The sequence below is a fragment of the Urocitellus parryii genome, chromosome 2 (assembly GCF_045843805.1).
Source record: "Urocitellus parryii isolate mUroPar1 chromosome 2, mUroPar1.hap1, whole genome shotgun sequence".
NCBI classification, from domain to species: domain Eukaryota; kingdom Metazoa; phylum Chordata; class Mammalia; order Rodentia; family Sciuridae; genus Urocitellus; species Urocitellus parryii.
Window position 1 is genome coordinate 111638334 of NC_135532.1, and position 25834 is coordinate 111664167.

The 25834-nt window shown below is 42.5% G+C and overlaps 2 protein-coding genes across 5 annotated transcripts in view; both read left to right on the forward strand.

The window, feature by feature from the left end:
- Nucleotides 1-6262: 6262 nt before the first annotated feature.
- Nucleotides 6263-6882, forward strand: LOC113191866 (FCF1 rRNA-processing protein). Its single transcript, XM_077793819.1, has one exon. The coding sequence runs from the start codon at nucleotides 6286-6288 to the stop codon at nucleotides 6880-6882; it is 597 nt and encodes a 198-aa protein (XP_077649945.1). The 5' UTR covers nucleotides 6263-6285.
- A 10326-nt stretch (nucleotides 6883-17208) lies between these two features.
- Nucleotides 17209-25834, forward strand: part of Hps3 (HPS3 biogenesis of lysosomal organelles complex 2 subunit 1) — a 35883-nt gene continuing 27257 nt past the window's right edge. For all 4 annotated transcript variants that reach the window (XR_003302366.2, XR_003302367.2, XM_026406617.2 and 1 more), the window contains exons 1-4: nucleotides 17209-17469; nucleotides 22723-23217; nucleotides 24389-24560; nucleotides 24654-24739. Coding sequence is in view for 2 of the 4 variants with exons in the window: in XM_026406617.2 (XP_026262402.2) it covers nucleotides 17253-17469; nucleotides 22723-23217; nucleotides 24389-24560; nucleotides 24654-24739 (970 nt within the window). In the remaining 2 variants the exon portion in view is untranslated. The remainder of the gene's footprint in view (nucleotides 17470-22722; nucleotides 23218-24388; nucleotides 24561-24653; nucleotides 24740-25834) is intronic.

The window sequence follows — 25834 nt, forward strand, 5'->3', positions numbered from 1 at the left end:
CGCTATTGACCATCAGTTTTTGTTTGAAGAGCAATTTCAGAATTTAAGGATTTCCATAATTTTACACATTACTTAGAAAAATGAACAGAATCTCAGAGCAAGGGCTTTGATTTATTCAGCATCTTAAACACAGAAGGAAAGGGAGTCTTTTAAGCCAGCAGTTCCCAAACCTTGTTGCATTTTGGAATCTTTTTTATGAATATTGAGACCTGACTTCCATCTCCAGGCATTTTGATTTTGTGGATGAGGAATAATAAATATGGATAAGCAATGTGGGCATCAGTATTCTTAAAAGTTCCCCAGTGATTCTAATGTTCAGCAAAACCTGAGAACCGCAGTTTTGAGCCCCCCAAAGAAAGGACTGTGAACCTTACCTGGTAGGGCCTTGGAGAGGAATATGTTTGGATGCAGCTTGAACGAGAGCAGACAATACTTCTTCCTCTGTGACCTCAGTCTTTCTAGGAGCAGGAGACTCAATGGAGTGACTAGGGGTCTCGGTGGGGAGACAATGATGGCATAGCTTCTACTTAGGGGGCTCTTACAATGCTCCAGACTTTTCTTCACCTTTCAGGTTTCAGTGCATCTAATCTTCAAATTGACAGGTTAGGTAAAGTCATCCTTATGTTACACATAAGAAAACTGAGGCACAGAGTGGTTGATAATCTGGCCACAATCCCACAACATAGTTGTCAACTTGCAGAGCCAGGGTTCAAATCCAAGAGCCCAAATTCTTAATCGCTTTGCTATTCTACTTCCTAATCTATGAGCAATGAAGTTTTCCTGTTCCTCCCAACACTCCCTCCATTAGTAATGACAGTCATCTTCCCTATGGTTGAACTCTCCACTCTCAACTATGAAGCCTATATTTCTAGCCATTGTTCATTCTTAGGTTACTAAGGATCCTAGCACCATGTAGCACTGTGTGCTCTGGGGAGATACAGGGACCAAAGAACATTGAGGTTCTGCACCGGCTGGTTCTTCTTTAAAAACCGTGTTACCTCCTGTCAGTCTCACACTAGCAAGAAACAGGCTTGTGAGGTTATTTGCTCAGCTGGGATATCAAGCTCTTTGCTCTGATTTCCCTTAGAGCATTTCCATTTCTTTTATTAAGTCCCAGTAAATATTTATCAAAAAAGAGAAAGAAAAAAGGAATGAAAGGAAGGAAGGAAGAAAAAAAAAGAAAAGAAAAAGGGGTAGAGGCTTCTACTGTTAAAAAAAAATACTAATTTTGTAGAACAGGTCCACCTTCCCTTAGTCCGAGAGTGAGCAAAGGATGTTTTTCCTAACATCAGCTCTCAGGGATGGAAACTGGAAACACCATTACTTTTCCCATTGGCTTGAGCTGGTTATCTTTTACTGTGTTCCCAGATGAAGACCTTGCAAGTTTCTCACTCCCTCCTTTCATTTACCAGGTTGACTAGTAGTACTGGGGTCAAAGACTCATCAAGGGGTCTAGAGATGGAAGCACCTGAGCCATCTCCCTGCTCTCTCCCTTCTATCTATCAATGTAGACACAGGCATTGGGTGGGTGGGGGGAGGGTGTCTAGGGACACTGAGCGTGTGCACTGGCATCACAGTTAGTTGCAGAGCTGGGACTAAATTTAGGTCCTTACTATACTGAATTATCTTTGTACCTTTGTCAAAAATCATTTGTCCATGTGTTTTCTTAATATATTAAGTTACATTGATTTTCAAATGCTAAGCCAAGCTTGCATATCTGGGGTGAACTCCTCTTAATTAATTCATCTATTATCTTTTTACACATTCTTGGATTCAGTTTGATAAAAATGCTTTGAGAATTTTTCCATATATTATATTTGTGATATACATTAGCTTGTAGTTTTGTTTTCTCATGATGTCTTTGTTAGAATAATGCTGGCCACATAGAATAAGCTGAAGCACTCTCTTTTTAAAAATTTTCTGAAAAAGGTTGTGTAAACACTATGACCACTAAGTCTCTCAGATGTGAGCTGAGAAATCCAGAATATCATTACCATGTGCCTTAAAGTACAATCTAAAACCTAGTTCTGGTTTGGGACCTGGGATCAGAGAAATTATTTCAAAACTATTAGATACAGAGCATAGAACCCAGAGAGAAGGAGTGAGAACAGATTTTTAAACAATAAAACAATGAAACAAATTTATCTCATTTAAAATAAATGCACATACCAAAATATAAAGAGAGAGAGATATTGTGCCATTTTCTTTTTATTTATAAAACTGCAAATTAAGCCATTTGGGCCTGAGTATTTTTTAAAAATATTTATTCTTTAATTGTAGTTGGACGACGTTGAGAGCCACAGCCAAAGGGGCCCCAGCAAACTTCCAGCTGCTAGCTGGCTCACAGCGGCCCCAGAAACTTCTAGCTGATTGGCTCCTCTGTGGTGATGTTCATTGGGCTGTTCCCCCGCTCTTTCAGACTATGGAGCTGCTCACTGGGGGACTTTTTTTTGGCTCCGCCCACGTGACCCAGCCAATCAGCCTCAAGAGCAGGAGGAGTGGGGGAAGTTGAGAGGCTTGTGAGAAGCCGGTGGTGGCAGTTGGGCTCTGAGGGTTTTTCCTGAGGAGCTGTGTGGTGCGGGTGTGTGGTTCTAAAAATAAAGTTCGTTTCTTTTGACAAGTGGCTCCTGAATTGTGCCCAGCCAGACTGTGGCATTTGGTGGGCCGCACGAGGAACGACTGCAGGTAAGTGATAAGGTAAACTGCTCGCCCCTGAGGGCAGGGCAAGAGGATGGGTAGCCATTTTAAGATTCTTCTTTTGTTTCACTTTTGTTTTAAGTTGCCTGTCCCTGGAGATGAGTGAGACGGAAGAAAAACCGCTCACATCTGAGGAAAAACTATTTGCGTCTGAGGAACAGATAGGGAGAAAGGACGGATGGACATTTCAGGAGGATAGAAAGGCTATAATGATTTTTTGTTGTTCCATTTTTATTTCATCCTGTCTCAGTTTTGTTTGGTGTTATCTTGTTGGGTTGTATTATAGTAGAAATATGGGATCAGAAATTAGTAAAAAACAAACCGAAAGAGTGTTAAGTAAATTGTTAGAGCAAGGAGGCTTCCCAATAAAATCAAGAGCAGTCAGGGCATACGTTGATATAATACAAAAATATAGCCCATGGCTTTTTAAGGAGGAGTTGTTAAATATATCACAATGGAGCCATCATGGTGAAGATTTAAAAAAGAATAGAAAAGAAAAGCCCAGGGACTCTGCCAGTTGGCACATTGCCATTGTGGATGTTCATACCTTGTTTGCTTAGTCCAAAGCCTTCAGTTCAGACAATGGTAGAGGAAGGAGAAGACATTGATACAAGTAAAAAAGAAGGTCTCTCAAGTTAGTCAGACAGAGGAAAAGATTCAAGTAAAAGAGAGGGTCTCTCAAGTTAGTCAGACAGAGGAAAAGATTCAAGTAAAAGAGAAGGTCTCTCAAACTAGTCAGACAGAGGAAGAAAGTTTAGAGCAGAAAAAGCCATCGGGGAAAAGTTATAATAGGAGACTGCTACTAACACCTTTCTATCACCAGAGGGTGTAAGTGTCCAACCAACAGCACCACCTCCATATGCTGGGAGGCCCCCAACCCCTGCAGTTGATAGTTGGGATCCTGAGACAGGATCTCAAGTATTAACATGCCCTGTATTTGAGGCAGGAGGACAGCGAATTCACCATGCTTTAAATTTCAAAACAGTGAAGCAGCTAAAAGAGGCTGTAACAACCTATGGTCCTCAAGCACCTTCACTGTAAGCATGGTCGAATCCATTAACAACCTGAACATGACGCCAGCAGATTGGGCTAATATGTGTAAAGCTGTGCTAAATGAAGGTCAATACCTGTTATGGAAGGTTGCCAATGAGGAATTTTGCAAGGAGATGGCTAGGCGAAATGCAGCAGCTGGTTATCCTCAGAGAAATCTAGATATGTTGTTAGGAAAGGGACCTTATGAGGGTCAGCAGCAACAATTTGCATATGATCCTGGTGTATACTCACAAATTGCTGCAGATGCGGTTAGGGCATGGAAGACTTTACAAGGACATGGAGGTTTACAAGGTCAGTTATCTAAGGTAATACAAGGAGCTAATGAATCTTATGCTGAATTTGTAGATAGGCTTATTCAAATAGCTACCAGAGTTTTTGGGAATACAGAAGAAGCAATGCCATTAATAAAACTACTGGCTTATGAGCAAGTGAATCGTTGGTGCAGAGAAGTCATTAGACCATGGAAACATGAAGATTTAAACACATATATTAAATTATGTAGAGACATTAATGAACAAGGGTAAGTCGTGGCAGCTGCAGTACAACAGGTTTTAGATGCCAGAGACATTAATGAACAAGGGCAAATTGTGGCAGCTGCAGTAAAACAGGCTTTAGATGCCAGAGACATTAATGAACAAGGGCAAATCGTGGCAGCTGCAGTAAAACAGGCTTTAGATGCCAGGCCAAGAACATGCTACAATTGTGAACAAACAGGACATTTTAAAAGGAATTGCCCCATAGGAGGAGGGTTTAACAAAACTAGGTATCAAAGGAGTAGAATACCGGGTATTTGCCCACGATGCTGTAGAGGGAGACATTGGGCTAATGAACACCATTCTCAAACCACCATAGAGGGTACTCCATTATCAAAAAACAAACAAGGACCAGGTGTTTATCCACGATATTGTGGAGAAAGGCATCGGGCTCCATTGCCAAAAAATGGAAAGGGGGGCCCAATGCTCCGGGGCCCAAAACCACAAATATACAGAGCACTGGAGGAACCCAGCAACCCCATCAGGGTAGTGCCCAGGACACATTGTCCATTATATTCCTTATCAGACAAACCAGAGGGAGCGTAGGGTTAGACATCTGCGCCTCCGCCAGAGCAGTACTAACTCCAGAGATGGGAATTCAAATCATTCCCACAGGGGTAAAAGAACCTCTTCCCAAAGGAACAGAAGGCTTATTATTGGGACGCAGCTCTTCTACTCTAAAAGGACTTATGATAAGTCCTGAGGTAATTGATCCTGATTATGAAGGTGAAATTAAAATTATAGCCAGTTCTCCAAAGGGTATATCAGTAATTCCACCAGGAGATAGAATAGCACAGTTACTAATAATACCCATCCTACATGATACATTTTCCAGTCATACTGTAGAAAGAGGTTCCAAGGGATTAGGCTCCACAGGTGTAGATTGGGCTATGCTTTATTTAAATTTAGATTCTCGCCCCATGCTAAAACTAAATATTCAAGGACATGAATTTAATGGGCTACTGGATACAGGTGCAGACCTTAGCATCATCTCTCATCAAGAATGGCCAAAACATTGGCCATTACAACAAGCCACTCAAACGCTTCGAGGCCTAGGAGTGGCGACTAATCCCCATAGAAGTGCAATGGTATTAGATTGGAAGGATCCTGAAGGATGTGAAGGAACTATACATCCTTATGTATTGGACCATCTTCCTGTAAATTTATGGGGACGAGATGTCCTAGATCAATTAGGTTTGACATTAACAAATAACATCAATCAAAATGCACCCACTATTATGGCTAGACAAGGTTTTAGGAAAGGAAAAAGATTAGAAAAACAAGAACAAGGTATAGCAGCACCAATACAAATAGATCAAGGAACGGACAGACATGGGTTGGATTTTCAGAAAGGGCCACTGAGACAATAAAAATTACTTGGAAATCAGAAAGACCAGTGTTGGTTCCTCAGTGGCCCCTGACTAAAGAAAAGATACAAGCAGCCCATGACCTGGTCAAACAACAATTAGCGGAAGGACATATACAACCTTCTGTATCTCCCCATAATACTCCCATTTTTGTCATCAAAAAGAAATCTGGTAAATGGAGATTATTGCAAGATTTAAGAGCCATTAATAATGAGATGGTTATTATGGGATCTGCTCAATAGGGGATTCCTCAATTGTCTGCTTTGCCAAAAACCTGGTATGTTTTAGTTATAGATATTAAAGATTGTTTTTTTTCAATTCCAATTCATCCTAAGGATAGTCCACGTTTTGCATTTACTATCCCTGCACTGAATCATGAAGGTCCTGATCAGAGATATGAATGGAAAGTACTCCCTCAAGGGATGGCTAACAGCCCAACTATGTGTCAAATTTATGTTAACAAAGTAATCCAGCCACTTAGAAATCAAAATCCTGAACTACAAATATTTCACTATATGGATGATGTATTATTAGCACACAAAGATAAAAACACATTGCTAGAATGTTATGCCACACTTACAAACTTATTAAAAAATTATAATCTAGATCCGGAAGAACGGGTGTGCGGCTTGAACATGGGAAAGCAAAAGAAAACAAGAAAGTATGCGACCATGAAGCGAATGCTTAGTCTCAGAGATGAGAGGCTTAAAGAAAAGGATAGATTAAAACCAAAAAAGAAACAAAAGAAAGATCCCAGTGCACTGAAGGAAAGAGAAGTCCCCCAACACCCTTCCTGCTTATTCTTCCAATATAATACACAATTGGGCCCACCTTATCATATCCTGGTTGATACCAACCTTATCATTTTTTCCATTAAAGCCAAACTGGACTTAGTGCAGTCAATGATGGACTGTCTGTATGCCAAGTGTATCCCTTGTATAACTGATTGTGTAATGGCTGAAATTGAGAAATTGGGGCAAAAATATCGAGTGGCTTCAAGGATTGCAAAGGATCCCCGCTTTGAACGATTACCATGCACGCACAAAGGAACCTATGCAGATGACTGCTTAGTACAAAGAGTAACTCAGCACAAGTGTTACATCATGGCCACAGTTGACCGTGACCTTAAACGAAGAATCCAGAAGATCCCTGGAGTTCCTATCATGTACATTTCTAACCACAGATACAACATCGAGCGTATGCCAGATGATTATGGAGCCCCTCGATTCTGATAGTCAGTATATAGTTAATGCTATAGTATCCCTTGAAAATGCTGGTAGGATTTCCCTTTCCTCTACTGTTTTCTCTTTGCTTTCCACTATACAAAGTCTAATCTGGGACAGAAAATATCCATTCTTTATAGGACATATCAGGGCACATACAGGATTGCCTGGAGCCCTTAGTTTGGGCAATGATTTAGCAGATAAAACTACACATAACATACATATTTTCTCTAAACTAGAAGAAGCTACAAATTTTCATAAAAAGTTCCATGTCAATGCTAATACTTTACAAAAGCGTTTTAAAATAACTAAGGAACAAGCTAGACAAATAATAAAACAATGTCAAAATTGTGTGACCTTTTTACCACAAGTTAATCTTGGAATCAGTCCTAGAGGACTGATTTGGCAGATGAACGTCACACACTTGCCAGAATTTGGAAAATTAAAATATTTGCATGTTACAGTTGATACTTCTTCTGGATTTTTGATGGGCTCCCTTCATGCTGGAGAAAAAACTAAAGATATTATAGCTCATTGCTTACACAATTTTGCCACTGTGGGCGTTCCAAAACAGTTAAAAACAGATAATGCCCCTGGTTATACTTCTACCTCTTTTAAACAATTTTGCTCAACATTTGGCATTACTCATATAACAGGAATCCCATACAATACACAGGGACAAGGCATAGTTGAAAGAGCTCATCAAACTATTAAAATGTACTTATTAAAGCAAAAAGAGGAAATTGGGAAGGGGTATATATCCCCCAAAGATAAACTTAAAATAACACTTTTTACTCTAAACTTTTTAAATTTGGATTCATCAGGGCTTAGTGCTGCGGAAAGGCATGTGTCCAAAAAATGTACATAAGCCCAAGGTACTTTGGAAGGATATTCTAACAGGACAATGGAAAGGACCTGACCCAGTAATTGTCTAGAGTTGGGGTTCTGTTTGTGTGTTTCCACAGGGAGAACAGCAGCCGATTTGGATTCCAGAGAGATTAACTAAGGTCCTGACCCAGTGATTGTCTGGAGTCGGGGGTCTGTTTATGTGTTTCCACAGGGAGAACAGCAGCCAATTTGGATTCCAGAGAGATTAACTAAAGTGATTTCTACAGACCAAAAAGAAGATGATTTGGCTCAAATCCGTAACAGCTGATATCCAAAACTCCAGTTTGGCTATCCTTACATCTGTGACAGAACCAGGATGCTTTTTTCAATATCTATTTTATTATTACCCTTTCCCACATCAAGAAGTTCTATTTTGTTTTTTGAGCTCATACAGACGTAGGTTAATGTTTTGCTGACCAGTTCTATTTTTTGACTATAGAGTTTTTAAACATTGCAATGGAGATTTCACCTGTAAAAAGTTATAAGGCCTTTACTATTATGTTATGTGTTGTACGTATTATATTATGTGTGCACACTTGTGTTTTATGTTGTATGTTTGTATGTACATATATCCATATATCATATATGATGAGCACTCATGAAAAAATGGATCCAAATAATCTTTTTTTATTCACGTGATTTAAATGGTTTAATTTAAATTGGATAAACAGCTGTTGAGGATTGTTTTAAAATGTGAACAAAAAAGGAGGTTAACAGATCTGTTTGTTTACTTTCACCTTTCCTTTTCATTATATTTAATAATTCTGTTCAAGATAATGTAAATTGTTAAGAAAATTGTTCTCTTTTAGTGTCTTCTGGAATGTTACATAATTTTTTCTTTAGCCATTATTGCCAGAATTCCTATCTTCATCCCAGTGCCAGTGAAGACAAAGATAAAACCAATCTACAGCTTCTGCAATAGCCATCACTGAACTGCTTGCAGAACTTCCCTGGACTATGTATCACTTGTATGCATTGTGAACTCACTTGTATGCATTGTGAACTATCTGTTGGTGCAGCAACTTGTGTCAGTGTTGGGGTATTTTTGCTGATGGTGTCATCAGTGGTACAATTTTTCCAAAGGAGCCATCAATTGGCTTGGTGTATCTTCCTCCCTTCTGCTTGTCATGGTTGTTCAGCTAAAATTTGGGGGCCAACAGAGGTGAGGCAAATAACCTCACCCCCCCCCCGGCTGGTACAAAGACCTATCCACAGGTGTGGCTGTATGCTGAACCGGTGGTAGTCAATAAGGGGTAAGATCCAATTGCAATGGTACCAACCTAAGACAGGAAGCTGACGCCTTGAGGTCAGCTCATCCGATTACGGGTAAGGACCATATGTACTATTGGACAACCTAAGGCAGGCACGGTCCCTAAGCCACATTCTTGTTGTTTAAACAGAGAGGGGGAGATGTTGAGAGCCATAGCCGAAGGGGCCCCAGCAAACTTCCAGCTGCCAGCTGATGATTGGCTCACAGCGGCCCCAGAAACTTCTAGCTGATTGGCTCCTCTGCGGTGATGTTCATTGGGCTGTTTCCCTGCCCTTTCAGACTATGGAGCTGCTCATTGGGGGACTTTTTTGGCTCCGCCCACACGACCCAGCCAATCAGCTTCAAGAGCAGGAGGAGTGGGGGAGGTTGAGAGGCTTGTGAGAAGCTGGTGGTGGCAGTTGGGCTCTGAGGGTTTTTCCTGAGGAGCTGTGTGGTGCGGGTGTGTGGTTCTAAAAATAAAGTTCATTTCTTTTGACAAGTGACTCCTGAATTGTGCCCAGCCAGACTGCGGCAGGACACAATACCTTTATTTATTCATTTTTATGTGGTGCTGAGGATCAAACCCAGGGTCTCATACGCATTAGGCAAGTGCTCTATCACTGAGCCACAACCCCAGCCCTGAGTATTTCTTTTTGAGGAGGTTCTTAACTACAAATAAATTTCTCTAATATATAAATAGCTATCCAGATTATCTATTTCTTTAGCAAGCTTTAGAAATTTTTTTCATGAGTTTTGCCCACTCATTTGAATTTTCCCAAATATTGGCACAAGATTTTTCTAAACATTTTCTGTTACTGTTTTAATACCTGAAAAATCTCCAATGATGTCCCTTCTCTCATTCCTGGTGCTGGTCACTTGTATTTTCATTTTATTTTTTCCTGATAAAACTGACTAGAGGTATGTCAATTTTATTGATCTTCTAAATGAGCCAATTTTTGGTTTTGTTTTTCTGTATTTGACTTCATTAAATTCTGCTCTGAAAATTTTTTACCTTTATTTTACCTACTTTTGGTCTAATTTACTCTTTTATTTTCTAGTTTCTTAAGGTAGAAGCTGAAGCCATTAATTTGTGGTTGTTCATTTTTCCTAAGATAAGTATTTGGCAGTATTTTGCCTGTATTTGTTTTCACTTTCATTCAGTTGAAAATATTTTCTGATTTTTCCATTTGCTTCTTTGACCTAATGGGTTACTTAGTAAGTTTACTGATTAACTAGTCAAATTTATATCCTTGCTGTCTATCAATTACATCAATTATTATGAGTGATAGAAACTGAAATATCTGGTTACAATTGTGGATTTGTGGATTTCTTTTTGTAATCATAACACTTTTTTGTTTCATCTACTTTTAGATGTAATAATTAGCTGAATAATCTTTTATGACTGTTTTGTCTTCTTGATGAAATAACACTTTTATCATTATTAAATAAGCATCTTTAACCCTGGTAGTATTCTGTTCTTTGCAATCTAATTTGTCTAATAGCATTATGATCATTTATTCTCTATTTTGATTAGTATCAGCTTGATATACTTTGAGTTCTTATATTTAAAGCTTGTTTTTTGCAAGCAGCAATTATATTTTTAAAAGGCATACGTGTTGGTTTTGTTATCTGTCACCGAAGGCAAAGCCCTTCTGAATATATTACTCAATGCTGCTAAAGTTTGTGTTTTTCCAGTCTGGCTGATAAGAACACTCACTATTCAAGTCCTGTGTAAACTCCAGGCTTATTACCTCTAATCCTTTTGGACAGTTCTTTGTGCAGCATCAAACAGTTTCTATACCTGCACATTTTTTTTTTTCCCCCTGGACTGGAGATTGAGCCCAAGGGCACTTAATCGCTGAGCTACATCCCCAGCCCTGTTTTACTTTTTATTTTGAGACAGGGTCTCATTAAGTTGCTTAGGGCTTCCCTAATTTGCTGAGGGTGGCCTTTAAATTGTGATTCTCCTGTCTAAGCCTCTCAACTCCCTGGGATTACAGGCATGTACCACCGCACTGGGCACACATGTATATCTTGATTACCACTCTACCTGATTCTCTGCAGATCTCTGGAGTTCTCTATAAATGCAGCTGTCTCCTTTCTTTCAGTTCTGGTCTTTTGGGTCTCTCTGCAATTCTGTTCTATTTCAGTAATAATTATCTGATTACAGTTGTGGATTTGTGTATTTCTCCTTGTAACCATATCAACAAGAAATAGAGTAGAATTTCAGGGAGACCCAAAAGATCAGCACAGCTGGCTTCTTCTAGGTGCTGCCTCCTACTCTGTGCCTTGAGAACTCTGGACAGGAGGCTGGGGCCACTGTAGATCCCACTTTGCTTGTTTTCCATCTCTCAGGCACACAGTCCTGCCTGACCCGATGTCCAGTGTCTTGAAGACCCTTACTCCACTTAGTGTGTCTGGTTTTTGATTGTTCAGACAAGAGAATAAATCTAGTCCCTGTTACTTCATCTTGGGTGGAAGTAAAAGCACTTATGAACTAGGCCACCATCCTTAATTTTTTATTATTTTGAAATAATCGCAAAATTACAGAGAAGTTTCAAATATAAGACAGAAACTCTTTTTTCTTTAACTTTGCAAATAAGTGCTGACCTCATGCCTTATCACCACTGAAAACTTAAACATGTATACTCTTGGAATACATACACAAAGTATTGAAGTGTTCCTACAAATAAAGACATTGTCCTATATGACCATCATACAATCATCAAAATCAGGAAATTAGCAATAACATATCACTACCATCTAATCCTCAGAGCCCATTCGAATTTTGCCAATTGTTGCCAAAATGCCTTTAATAGCAAAAAAAATAAAAATCATATATATTTAGCTGTCATGTTTCTTTAGACTCCTTCTGTCTGGAACAGTTCCCTACTCCTGTCTTGACTTTTTTTGACCTTGACACTGTTGAAAATTACAGACCAGTGTTTTTTAGGATCTTCTTCAATTTGCATCTGTCTGATGTTTTTCTCATCTTTATTGCAATTTTGGCATGACTATTACAGAAATGATACTGTGTTGTTATCCCATCCTATAACATGACTCATGATTTCTACTTTTCTCATTCCTAAGTCTGGTTTTCTCCTTTTTGCGATTATACTTTCCTTTGCTAGCACTAAGAAACTTGTCTCACATTTTTTTTAAATACTTGACAATGAACCCAGGGGTGCTCTGTCACTGAGTTACATCCAGGCCTTTTAAATTTTTTTATTTTGAGACAGAATCTTGCTGTTTCCCAGACTGTCTCAGTTTACCCAGTAGCTAGGATTGCAAGTGTGTGCCACCTCACCCGAGCACCGGGTTACTCCTCTTCTTCTTCTTCTTCTTCTTCTTCTTTTTTTTTTTTTTGTGTGTGTGTGCTGGGTATTGAACCCTGGGCCTTGTGCATGTGAGACAAGCACTCTACCAACTGAGCTATTTCCCCAGCCCTTACTCTTCTTAATGTATTTATTGAACATATTAGTCCTCCATACCAGGCTACCTTTCTCACATGGACACTCCCCTTTCCTGCCCTGGATGATGACCCATGGCAGCCAGACCCTTGCCCCTGCATGGACACTCTTCACCTGGCACAGGCTCTCACTCCCATAGGTGATGACGTCTTTGTTCTGCTCAGGTACTCTCCTAACAGCAAGCAGACTCTTACCCTCCATAATGAGGTCCTCCTCACCCTTCTTGGTGTCTGATTCCCCATGGGAGGCAGCAAAACCCCATCATGGATACCCCTTTTCATCCTGCTTGGGCTCTGACTTCCCTTGTCCATTGCTTTCTCCTTCTATTTTGTGTCAGCTTTGCCTTACCCTGCCTCACCTAAGGGTTTTAAGGTGAACTGTTAGTGGAAATGGAAGGGGAGGGAAGAAAAAGTGCTGACTCAAAAAAAAAGGTGCTCTATAGAAAATAGACTCTAGTGGGGAGAGGACACAGCAGGTGAACCAGTCAGAAAGATTTGCCTTTGCGAGAAATGAAGGTGTCTGAGACTAGGATGGCAACAGTGATGTGGTAAAAAAGGATCAGATTCTATATATGTTCTAAGGCAACACTGACAGGACTTGGTAATGGATTAGATGTGGAGAGATAGGGTGGCGGGCAGAAGGGGGAGGCAGAGAGAGAGAGAGAGAGAGAGAAATGTCAGATCAGGCGGGGAGGCTTTATTGAGATACCTCTCCTGGGCGGAACTCGATCAGACCCACAGAGGGGACAGGGGAAGGGTCTGAGGAGAAACAGGAATGGACTTTTATGGGACTTACAGCAGGAAGGGAAGGGCTTGGGACAGGAAAAGGTGTTTCTAGGGTCCCTTGCCCCCTTGAAGTTGGTCAGGGGCGTTGGCTGAACTCCAGCATTGACAGGCATTAGTCAGGAGATCTGGCTGATTGACAGGCGTTTCTGCCGGTATCTGATTGATGTTCTTTTCCAGTGCGGGCTCCTTTGTTCTAAGTTGCCACTAAGTTGCCACCACTGACCTAACAAGAAAGACATGGGTCCTGGGGTCCTGCCTAAGCAACGGGTAAATGGTGATGCTGGTTACCTAGCTAGAGATAAGAGGAGGTCGGAGGTGAATGAATCACAAGTTGACTTTTGGATATCCTAAAGTCTGAAAATGGTAAGCAGGCCATGGAAATGCTAAATCTACGTTGGATATTCAAGGTGAGAACTCAAGGGAGAAACCAAAAGCCTGGAGATGGGAATTTTTTTTTGGGGGGGGGTCCTTAGATTTAGAAAGTTTTAAAAATCATACTATTTAGCCAGGCACACCAGGGCATACCTCTAGTCCCAGCAACTTGGGGGGCTGAGGCAGAAGGATCACAAGTTCAAGGCCAGTCTCAACAATTTAGCAAGACCCTGTCTCAAAATGAAAAATAAAGAGTTGGAGACTAGTACCCCTGAGTTCAATCTCTAGTACTGAAAAGCAAGTAAAATAAAATTATAAGATTTGTTGATTTCATCCAAAAAAGTTAATATAGATAGAGCATGTGCCAGGACATACAATTTTAGAGTCCAAAAAGGAAGAGTAGTGACAGTAAGTCACTACAAGTGACAGTAAGGAGGAAAACATGGGAGTGGGATATCAGAAATTGCGAGAAGACAAGTGCTGAAGTCTGGCTGGGCACAGATAACCGAGCCGCCAAAAAGCCTTGATGGTTCAAACAGCAACTCTTTATAAACTCTCACTGGCACTCTACACACACTTCCCGGGAACACATTCCCTCCACCGAGCTCCGCGTGCCAATTCCTCTGGAGAACTCAACGGGAACTCCAAAGTAGTGGGTGCAGGATCCGCCCTAATCCTGGAGCCGCCCTATTCCCAGCAGGATCTGCCCTAATTCCAACTAAACTGTGGCTCTCAACAGACAAGGTTTTTAAGAAGAGAAAGTGATAAATGCTGCTCAGAAGTCAAGAAGAGAGCATTATTTTTGGCAACGTGGGGGATCTTAAGTCAAAGACAAGGAGAGTGCCTGCCTGTGCCCTTTGGAAAGAAAATGGGCAAGAGAGAGAGAAGTAGCTGTTCCTGGCCTGGGTCTTGCCTTACTCCACCAACTCCCTGTCCCTGAGACAGGGGCGGGGCACCTCAGCACAGGGGTTTGATTTTCTCAGGTGCCCTGCAGTCCTGATGGTGGTGCTCAGGGCATGGAAACTACTTCAGTTGCTCTGAGAAAGCCACATTCTGTTCTTCAGGAAGATGCTCATATCATTTAAAAAAATTTTTTTTTTAGGTTTGTTTTCAAAGACAGTGAAATGTCTTGAGAATCTTTTGCTTTTTGTTACTTCTTCAGAAAATGCTTTGAGGACACATAGTAATAGAAACATGAGAAGTAAATCTATCCTCTGGGTGAATCCTCAACATACAGTTTCTGAGATCTATGTAGATATCCTAGGGTGCCTGGCAGATGGGATTGGGAATTGGTGCTCCAGGGATTCAGAACCCCTCTTTCCTAGGCTGGCTGGGTAGAGTTTTTGTCCATGTTTTTGGAGAACCATCTTTGTATCCATCTTCTATTGTGATGGTACCAAGGAGAATCTGGAGGGAGATTTATACCTGTATGATTCCCCTGAACCTCCTCAACAATACAGTTTAAAGAAGTCCTCAAGACAGTTTTATCCAACTAATGCACCTGGGCTAAATTGTGGCCCCTCATGAAATTCATAAGTGAAAGCCCTAACTCCAAGTACCTTGGAATGTGACTCGATTTGGAGATGGGACTTGAGAGGTAATCAAGGTTACATAGGGTCATGTAGGTGGCCTTACTGAGGAAATGTGGGCATGCAGAAGAAAGACCACATGAAGATACAGCAAGAAGGTAGCCATCAGCAAACCAAGGAGAGAGATCTCAGGAGAAACCAGACCTTCTGATATCTTGATCTTGGATTTCCAGCCTCCAGAACTGTGAAAATGAAATGCTGTTGAAGCTGCCCAGTCTGGTGGCATCTGCTATGGCAAACCCTCACACACGAACACTGTAGGTACCTCACCAGGGCACAATGGCATGCAGCTGCAGGTGCCCCTGCTTTTGCAGCAAAACACCAATAGGCAGCTCCTGCTCACAGCTCCTGACAGGAAGCCAGACACATACCCCACCTCTCCCTAGTGAGGCATGTTTCCTGCTAAAGAGTGTTAGATGAGCCAGGTGCAGGGACTGTAGCAAGTGGGGGAGAGGATATCTGCACAAAAGCATTGATTCCTGGCTTTGGGCAAACCTCATTTCATTCTACAAAAGAGACACTTTCTACATGTGTAATTGCATTAAATTAATATCAGGCCAGTCTTGAAGGAGGAAATTAATCAAAAAAGGACAACATAGCAGATAGTTTAGGAGAGAAAAGGGGTGTTTATAATTACTGTATCTAGAACAGGTTAGTTGTGGAATATGTTAGTCTAGATTTTTTTTTCCCCCTTAGAGGAACCTTCTGAAATTTGTGCAACCCTAGCTCCTGCCCTGAGCTGCTTCCTTCTTATCCATGTCTTTGCCTCAGTGAATCTGATGAACCTGTTGTTTTCCAGAGTTCCCTATTGGGTGGGGAAAGGAAGGCTATTACTTAAAGATACCTGACTCAGCTGGAGAACACAGAAAACGGAGGCAAGTGGAATTTTAATCCAATTGCATCTGATTTATAAATCTTGGAATGAAGTGTTCCTGAGGGTGACAGAACTGGAAATTCCAAGAAATTTTGCTCTTTTCAGTTCTGTCCCTGTGCAAAGTATTTTTTGAGAAAAACTGGAAAGTAACTGTAATACCTGGTTCATCTAAATGTGTTTTTTAAAACGGGAGGGTGCAGGGTTGCAAGAAGGAGCTCCTGGTTGAGATGTCAGGAATAGGCCACATACAGGATAGAGGTTACAGGACAACGCTGGACTTAGAGCCAGGAGATTTCCTTTCCTTCCATCTTCTGGGGGCTCAAACTAATCTTCTGTCAAATGCTTACAAAATGACGTCCAGGGTTTTGTTTTGTTTTGTTTTTCATTCAGCAAACACCTTTTTGCAGAGCACCTTCAAGGCTCTGCTGTTTCCCACAAAGCCATTCAAAAATCTCCAGTATTCTAGAGCAATTTAGGTGTATGCAGCCCCATGTTGAGTCCTTGCACCCTATTTGTTTTTGCAGCCCCATTTTTTTTTTTCTCGGCAATGGGGATCCATCCCAGGGCTGGCAAGAGCTACCAATGAGCTGCATCCTTGGCCTTTGTTTGTTTGTTTTTGAAACAAGGTCTCGCTAAATTGTTGAGGCTGACCTTGAACTTCCATCCTCCTGCCTCAGTTTCCAGAGTATCTGGGATTACAGAACTGAGCCACCACGCTCATCTACAGCCCTTTCTTCTGAAGCGCAAACGCTGCTGCGGAGACATGAATAAAGCTCCTGAAACAGTACGAAATGGTGCAAGATAGCAGACCAAGTGTGAAACGTACTCAACGACAAAAACATCCGCCTGGCACGAAGCATTTAATGTGAAAAGGCGAAGAGAAGGACACAGCGATCTCCGCACTCGCCAAGTACTGAGTAGACCGGGGCTGCGGCTAGCTCTGGGTGGCGGGGGTCCCCGCCCAGGGCCAGAGGGAGCCGGGAGGACTGCCCTCGCGTTCCCTCCCAGGCGCGGCGAGGTTGCGGTCTCTTTAAGAAGCGGAGCCCGGGATGGGGCGGCGCCCACGTGACCTGGCGCGGCCCGGGCTCGCGGAAGTGGTCGAGCCCGGGCGCCGGCACGGGCAGGCCGGGCGGGCCTGCAGCCGGCGCCGGGATGGTGCACCTGTACAACCTGCACCCGTTCGGGTCGCAGCAGGTGGTGCCCTGCAAGCTGGAGCCCGAGCAGTTCTGCGGCGGGGGGCGCGACGCGCTGTTCGTGGCTGCGGGCTGCAAGGTGGAGGCGTTCACGGTGGTCGGCCAGGAGCTGTGCCAGCCGAGGTGCGCCTTCTCCACGCTGGGCAGGGTGCTGCGCATGGTCTACAGCGACGCCGGTGAGTGGCGGCGGGCGGGGCCTCCCCCGCGGTGGGCGCGCGCCGGGCGGCTGCTCGGAGGGGGGGGGGCGGAGGGACTAGGCACCTCCCGGCACGTGCGGGCGGTCTCTGCGGGTCTGGCCCCTGGTGCAGGGTGCGCGCGGGGGGTGGGGGGAGCGCGGAGCTGTGCAGTGGTCGTGGCAACCGTGCGGCGCGCCTGCGCCCCGCGCATCCTGAACCAGCGCCAGAAGAGCCCGTGACTGGGTTCCACTCCTGCGGGACACTTAGAAATTATTCTTGTAGAAAATTTCAAACACATACAGCAGTAGGAGTGGAGAGAATAGTATCCTAAATCTCACCGTACTCCCAGCTTCAAAAATGATCCCAAATTATAGCCAGGCGTATTTACGCCTGTACCTCCGTCGGCTTCTGACGGTTTTGAAAGCTCATACTATGTACTGATCTGTCTGTCTGTCTGGCTAATCTTATCCAATCAAGCTCTCAACCTATCAATCTATCGATATCTAGAACTTGGTCTTAGACTAGCTCCCCATCTCCTCCCCGAAACAGCTGTAGGAGCATCCACTCCTTTTTTTTTCCACCAGAAATGTGAAGCAATGCCAAGGGGGCACTGGGTGGGTGTGTCCCTATTTTAGAAAATTCCAACGTTTGAAAACAGATGCTTTTTCGGATTACATAAGCATTCATCCTAGTTTTTTTTTTTTTTTCCCACTGTGTAGTAAACGTTGATTGCTGCTTTTTGGAAGGATGTAAACTGCAGTATTCTTTGTGGAAAAGCTCAGAGAGCATAAACCTGGAGGATTGGTGATCTCCCTCTAATCCCTACTCTGTGGCTGATTCAGTATGAGTTTATAGGAAACTTTGGGTCTTAGTTTCTTTTTTTAAAAGAAGTAAGTTGAATTACTAGGTCAGTAATTTGCAGACATTGGGATTTTTGAGAGTCAGCTACAAACCATGGGACTTCCATAGCATCTTGCTGTTCTTTTTGTCAAGTAAAGATGCCTATTTAAGAAAACCAAAGCCTTAATATTTACTGAAAGCATAATTTATAAAAGAAGAGAACAGAACCTTTAACTTTATAAGCAGCTTACTATGCTGTCATTATTATTTTCATTTTATCTAATGCAACATCAACTGGGGTTCTCATAGCACTCCACAGACCTGTTTGAGAAACCACTCATTTGGTCTGGAAGTTTCCTTTCAGGAGGAAGATACTGATTTTGTTATTTCTAACTCATCTCTATGGTTATACTCTTTACAGTATTGGGCATTTCTCCCACTATACCCTCTTTTAGGAATAGGTTTTTTTTTTTTTTTTTTTTTTTACCTTCAAGAGTTGTATTGGGTGGCAAACTGAACAGTTTCTACGTGTGTGTGTGTGTGTGTGTGAGAGAGAGAGAGAGAGAGAGAGAGAGCGAGAGAGAAAGAGAGAGAGAGAGAGAGAGAGAAAGAGACAGACATGAGAGACACACAAGAGAGACAGACACACCTTATAAATGGACATTTATGCTGAAATTCAAAGAAACCTCTGGTTTCAACTAGTGTTGATTCCTGGAATCCTTGGATGTCCATTCTCTGTGCACCAAAATCACCTGAGAAGCTTAAAAAAATATCCCCGTGCCTGGACCACACCTTCAGAGATACAGTGTTGGTTTCTCTGGAGCGAGGCCACATTGCAGTGAGTCAAATGGTTAGCCAGGATCCAGAAACACTGACTCGAGCCACACTGGCTACAGGAGTCCACAATAGCCTGATAATTTTGTTTTCGAGGCCTTCAAAAACAGAAGGTTTTTTTGTAATCTCGTTGGCTGCCTCAGAGTTGAGGAGTCATGTGGATGGCATTGCATCTTGGGTCATGTAGCTCAAGGGTAACTTTCAGTCTGCAGCTTAAACTTCACTTCTGGGTATAGCTTCAATTAATTCATGCTTAACTAAACTGGGGCTGGCTCCTGGATGTGCTGATAGCCAGAAAACCATCTTCCACTCCGCAGTGTTTCTCTTTTGGCCCTTTCCTCCCTTAACCATAAGCGGGTCCTGGAAATTTCTGTTCTTCGTTCTCAGTGTCCTCCTCTGTAGCAAATCTCCCCTTGTCAAAAATGGAAATAATTAATATATTTACATTTACTTTAAATGCTTAGCAGGTCTCTTATCTAAGCAGAGGACAAAGCCACATGGTTGTTATTGCCTGTCCTTTAGTACAATCCCTAGCCCATCCACCTACCCCACATCTTGCCTTTTGTCAACTTTTCTGTAGTATTAAAACATTCTGATGCTTCTGATGTCATTTTTTATCATAGGAGTGTGCCTTTTCTATAATCTGGTACTATTATTATTAATCAGGTTTGTGATCTTGCTGCATAAAAGGAAAAGTTTACTTAATTTTTTAAATTGCTTTTATTTTTTAAATACATGACAGTGGAATGCATTACAATTCTTATACACATATAGAACACAAACTTTCATATCTTTGTATATAAAGTATGTTCACACCAATTCGTGTCCTCATACATGTACTTTGGATGATGATGTCCATCACATTTCACCCTCATTGCTAACCTCCTGCTCCTTCCCTTCCCCTCCCACCCCTCTGTCCTATTAGAGTTTGTCTATTCCTTCCATGCTCCCTCTCCCTACCCCACTATGAGTCAGTCACCTTATATAAGTTTACTTATTTTTAAAAATTAGTAACTCTTGCTTTAAAGTAAAAAAGACAATGATTTTTAAAATTTACTTAATGAGGACAGAAGCTATCGTAGAGTAACATGAAGGACTGTTCACATTATGCTTAAAAATATTTAGTTGCCTTTTCTTATAAATGTTATCATCTCCACAGAGTCCTATAGACAGATCTCTCTTCCAACAGTTTGAGGCAGGGTGATTGAGAAATGAGCCCAAGACCTTTGAGCTACTGAACCCATGTTTAAATTCCAGCTCCTTCACCTGTGGGCTGTGTTGCCTTAGGCATATTATTTAGCTAGTCTGAGCTTCTGAATCTGCTCTATCTATAAAGTAGAGAAGAAGATGGATACCTTAAGGGGCGATTGTGAAGATTAACTTCTCAGCTCTGATCATGAGGCTTATTAGGGAGGTATGCTTGGCAAGAGCTAGTTCCTCATTTTCAGAACAAGTCCTTAAACCAAAAATATACAGCACAACATGGGCACTGCAGACTGTGAACTCTAGTTGACTTGTGACTCTGTCAACAAAACAGACATTTATTTATAGGTACATGAATAAAAAGCTTTTATTTTAAATAAACAAATATGCTTAGTTTTAAAATTTATTTACTAACTTGAATATCATACCCAAAGTATAGGTAACAAATGAAAACTAGATAAACTGGGCATGGTAAAAGTTAAAGACTTTGTGCACTGGAGACCCTAGCAATAGACTAAACAGGCAACCTGTGGAATTGAAAGTATTTGCAAATCACACATTTTGATAAAGGATTAAGATCCTGAATATATTAAAGAATTACAGTCCAACAGCAAAAAACCAACTTGATTTAAAAAATGAACAAAGATGGGGCTGTGGAAGAATGCTTGCCTAGCATGCATGAGGCCCTGGTTTTGATCCCCAGTACTGCAATCAATCAATCAATCAATCAATAAAGAAAAGAAAAGTGGACAAAGAATTTGAATAGGTATTTCTCCAAGGAAGATATATTAATGGTCAAAAGCACATAGGTAATTAGGGAAATGCGAATTAAAACCGTGATGGGGTACCACCTCACACTTATTAGGATGGCTCTCATTTTAAGAAAACGGGGAGAAACTGGAACCTTTGTGCTTTGCTGTAGGAAAGTAGAACAGTGCATCCACAGTGGAGAGCAGCAGGGAGGCTCTTAACCAAGAATTAATACCCCCCCCCCAGTTCCACTCCTACACACACACCCAGGAGAATCTAAAGCAGGGACTTGAATGGATATTTGTACACAAATATTCATAGCAGGATTATTTACAAGAGCCAAAAGGTGGAAGCAAATCAGAGACCATTACTTGGGACTACGTAAATAAGACCCAAAACTCAGAAGCCGAGAAGAAAATGATATATACCTGACTAGAAAAATGAGCAGCTTATGTAAAGAGATGGACTTGCAGAGGAGAAACCATGCATAGCTGACACAGGGAAACAGCCAGCTCTGTAAGTGGTCAGGAAACTAAATCCCACCCACCAGGCTTCCCCAGTCAGAGTGTCAGAGCTAGTGAAGCTGTGGGAAGCAGGCGTGTTCTTAGTGGGGCTGCTGGAGACCTGCATTTCTGTCACCTAATTAGGGTAGTGGCTTGGCAGTACCTTCTAAAGTCTAAAATGCCTGCCCTTTGGCTCAGCTTTCTCACTTCTGGAAACCAAACAAATCCTCCAGCAAATGTATAGGCATAGGCCTGTTTATTATTGAGTGGCAAAGAAGTACTGGAAATACTAGCATGTATAGCAGTAGGGGAATTGTTGACTAGATGATGGTTTATGTAGATATAGCATGTTTTGCAGTTAATGGAAATGATGCTAGATAATCCATGTGTGGACTTGGAGGGGAAGATTTATTGATTATTTTTGAAACTTGAGGAATGTTAAACATATTTAAAGAAGAAGACAAAATACTTCCCTGGGATCCATGTTGATACAAGGGAAACTTGGACAGGCGCAGCAGGCTGCATGTTAAGGGGGGCCTCGGGATGACCCCCCAGTGGTAGAGAGCTACGCCCTTCACTTTACACCACTTCACCATTTGACTTCTCGCAACAAATATGTGCCTCTTTTATGAGTTAAAAAAATCTTATTCGTCAGCAGATAAGAGAAAATGAGCTTGACTTTCTATTCTATTTAGCATTCAGCATCTTTCTGTTCCTCTGAGTTGTACCTTGCAGAAGCGGAGGGAATGATGTGTAAATTCTGTTAAACGCAGGTCCTTAACTTACACCTGATTTTAGCAAGCCCCCCTAATTCTCTAGAACTTCATCCTTTTTGCAGCAGAGCCTTGTTGGAGCTGTAGCGTCAGAGCTGTGCTGAGCACTTAGAGCTAATGTAGGGAATGGCAGGTAGAGTTTCTCTGTGTTACAGGGTAATGGGTAGGTTACCTAAGGACACTGAAGTGGAGAGTGGTTGTATTTTGGCACCTTAGTGCCTAATGCAACTTAGAAATACACCTAGGATTCTGTTACTCAGGGTCTTTAGTTCCGCTATCTGTGTGTTCATTTCATAATAGTGAAGTAAGTGTAATTACAAATTCCAAGTGTGATCTCACTTCCTTTTCAGGAGACTACTTGGTAGCAATTGAAGAGAAAAACAAAGCCACATTTCTGCGTGCCTATGTGAATTGGAGAAGTAAAAAGACCGAGAACTCTCGAGTGTGCATTCGAGTGGTTGGGCACAATGTGGAGGCACCCTTCAGAGAGACCTTCAGGGACCAGATGTCTATTGTTGAAATGCCCCTTTCCGAGGCCCCCTTGTGCATTTCCTGTTGCCCAGTGAAAGGAGACCTCCTTGTTGGGTGCACAAATAAGTTAGTGTTATTTAGTCTGAAGTATCAGATCATTGATGAGGAATTCTCAGTATTGGACTTTGAACGTTCTTTAATTGTACATATAGATTGCATCAGTCCTGTTGAAATTTCTTTTTGTGTTGGATATGTTGCTGTCATGTCAGACTTAGAAGTCTTAATCCTAAAACTGGAGTCGGACCCTAAAAATGGAGAGAGAGTTAATCACCATTCGCATAAGACCCACACTCCAGTGAAACACACAGAAGAAGGTAAGTAATGGATCTAACTTATTTCCTTGCTTTAGGCAAGGAGAAAACATTCACTTTGACAGTCTCTAAAAAACTCTAGCCACGTTATTTACAGATTGAGTTATTCTTGTTATTTCAAATTTGTCTCTATGACATGGCTGGCTGTGTCTTATTCTGCAGCATGTGTGTGTCAATATAAGTAATGGAACACCTGCTGCTTCATGAGGGTTTCTAGTCCTCATTCTTATCTTTACTAATTGAATGACATCGGGTAACACCATCTCTGGCTCAGTTTCCTCATGTATACAAGGGGATAATGATACCTATCCCGTCGTCCTTTATCAGTTGTGAGAAATAAATGTGCAAGTGCCCTGTAAATGTGGGACATGTGTGTGTAAAAATAAAATTGCTATGTCTACTGAATTGGTAGGAGGATATTGTGAAATCTAATTTTCTTTCAAACAGGTAGAGTAGTGCTTGAATGTGGGAGGCCAACCTTACGGGTGACTGAGTTACACTCCCCAGCTGGGTGCTGAGGCACTTAGTCACAGAAATGGGTGTGTCTTGCTACAGCCCCATGGGTGAAGCTATGCTCACCTGTTCCTTTGTAATATAACCCCTTGCCCTGTTTAGGATAGAATCTTCCATAGAAGTGCCTTGTGTGTGTCCCCTTCTCTTACTGTGCCCTTGGGTGTGGCCTACCCAGGTGTCAGTCAACCTGCTGACAGTGGACATCATGAAGACAGACTCAGCCCCCTGAAACCTGACTCCTTGCCTCATTTGAATAGCTTCTCCTCAATAAAAGGGGTCAGCACGTGCTCTCGCTCTCTCTCTTTCTGCAGACCCTTAAGGTCAGAGGAGCCGTCACAGCGACCCCAAAGAAAAAGGTATTGTGTCTCTTGTGTGGTTATTTTGTGCAGCCCAGTTAGCCCAGTTTAACTAGAGTGACCCCTGAGCCATTTAGTCGCGAGAACAGAAACCCGGCACTTCCATGGAAGATTCTACCCTAAACAGGGCAAGGGGTTATATTATAAAGGAACAGGTGAACATAGCTTCACCCATGGGGCTGTAGCAAGACACACCCATTTCTGTGACTGAGGGCCTCAGCACCCAGCTGGGGAGTGTAACTCAGTCACCCGTAAGGTTGGCCTCCCACACTTGAAGTTAAATTCTCTTGTTTTATTTTTTTAAGGCACTGGCAATAAAACTTCACAGCTTGAGACAGATGATTTTGTGATCTGCCAAAAGCCCATGGAACTTCTTGGTGAGAAGAGTGAACAGTCTGGGCTCTTGGTTACGCTGGAGTCCACAGGATGGGCTGATGAAAGCACAAAATACTCCCACGTTCAGCACCTGCTCTACAGGTATCCGAGCTTGTTGATCACCCAGTGTTTAGTGGGCATGGGCCTCCTTCAAGTACAGGGAACTTAGTTTTTTCCCTCTTTTTCAACCCGCAGACGTTTTACTCCTGATATCTCGTTCTACAGCCCGCCTGATGAAATCAAGTTGCACTCCCTTCACCTGCTCCCCATTTACCACACAGGTACAAGTGGCTGCAGTGCATTGCAGAGGAGACAGGGCTGGGGTAGGAGGGGGACCAGCGCAGGTTCTGGATTGGGCTCTTCCACTGGGTCCCTGTGGCCCTGGACAAATCCTATGAGTGCTACGGAGTTTGCCGGCAGTGATGTCATGGAGAGGGTGGGACTTACTCTTTTGGAGAGGTCTCTGGGACCAGAACAGCAGATTGGAGCCTGTTAGAGCTGAGGTGTATCTGGGTTCCAGATGCGGGTTTCACAGTTCCTTCGGATGACCTTGTGAACAAGGTGGGAAAATATGGACTGGATGGAATTCTCTTCAAAGCAGTGGTTTTCAACTTGGATGCTTTTAAAATTGCAGATGCTGAGGCTCTTTGAGGTGGAGATTCTGATTTCATAGTGTCCGGGCCCAGGCATCAGTATTTCTTAAATGTTTGATAGGAGTCTAATGGTTTCCAAGATTGAGAACCACCAGTCGGCTGTGTCCTTGGTCAGGGCCTGTTTAGCTTCTTTAGATATAGTTTAGAAAAAGGTATAAGAATTATTCTAGTTCATTGTCTCTGTAACTCCACTTACCTTTGTCGTCTTTTAGTAAACATTTAATGAATATCAATTGTGTTGAGCCTTGTGCCAGGTACTGGGGAGCCAGCAAAGCCAGAATAGGTGGTGTGCTAGCTCCTGTGAGTTACCACCCAGTGGGGCAGACACTAACTAAACAGTCACAAGATCACACTGAGATGAGTGCTCTGAGGGAGGAACCCCACTGTGAGAGCCTGTAACCAGGATCCACACCTGTCTTGGGGTCCAGCTTTCAACTGGCCAGGCTCCCCGAGGCAGAGGGTGAACTGGGTGCCTAGGGAGTGCAGGCTGGTGCAGGGCAGGGGGAGAGCTGCAGGCAAGGAAGTAGCAGAGACTCTGTGGTGTGGGGAGAATCTCATGTTTGAGGAACTGAGAGAAGCAAGACCAGGGAGCTTGCAGCAAGGGAGATGGTGGGCACAAGGCTAGAGCCCAGTCAGGACCAGGAGCCACGTTAGAGAGTCAGTTCTTTAACTCAGTGAGCTTCCCAGAGCACTTGGAACAAAAACTCCCAATGTGTCCACAGG

Coding starts and splice junctions, on each gene's coding strand:
- LOC113191866 (XM_077793819.1), top strand. CDS start 6,286: ATGGGAAAGCAAAAGAAAACAAGAAAGTATGCGACCATGAAGCGAATG.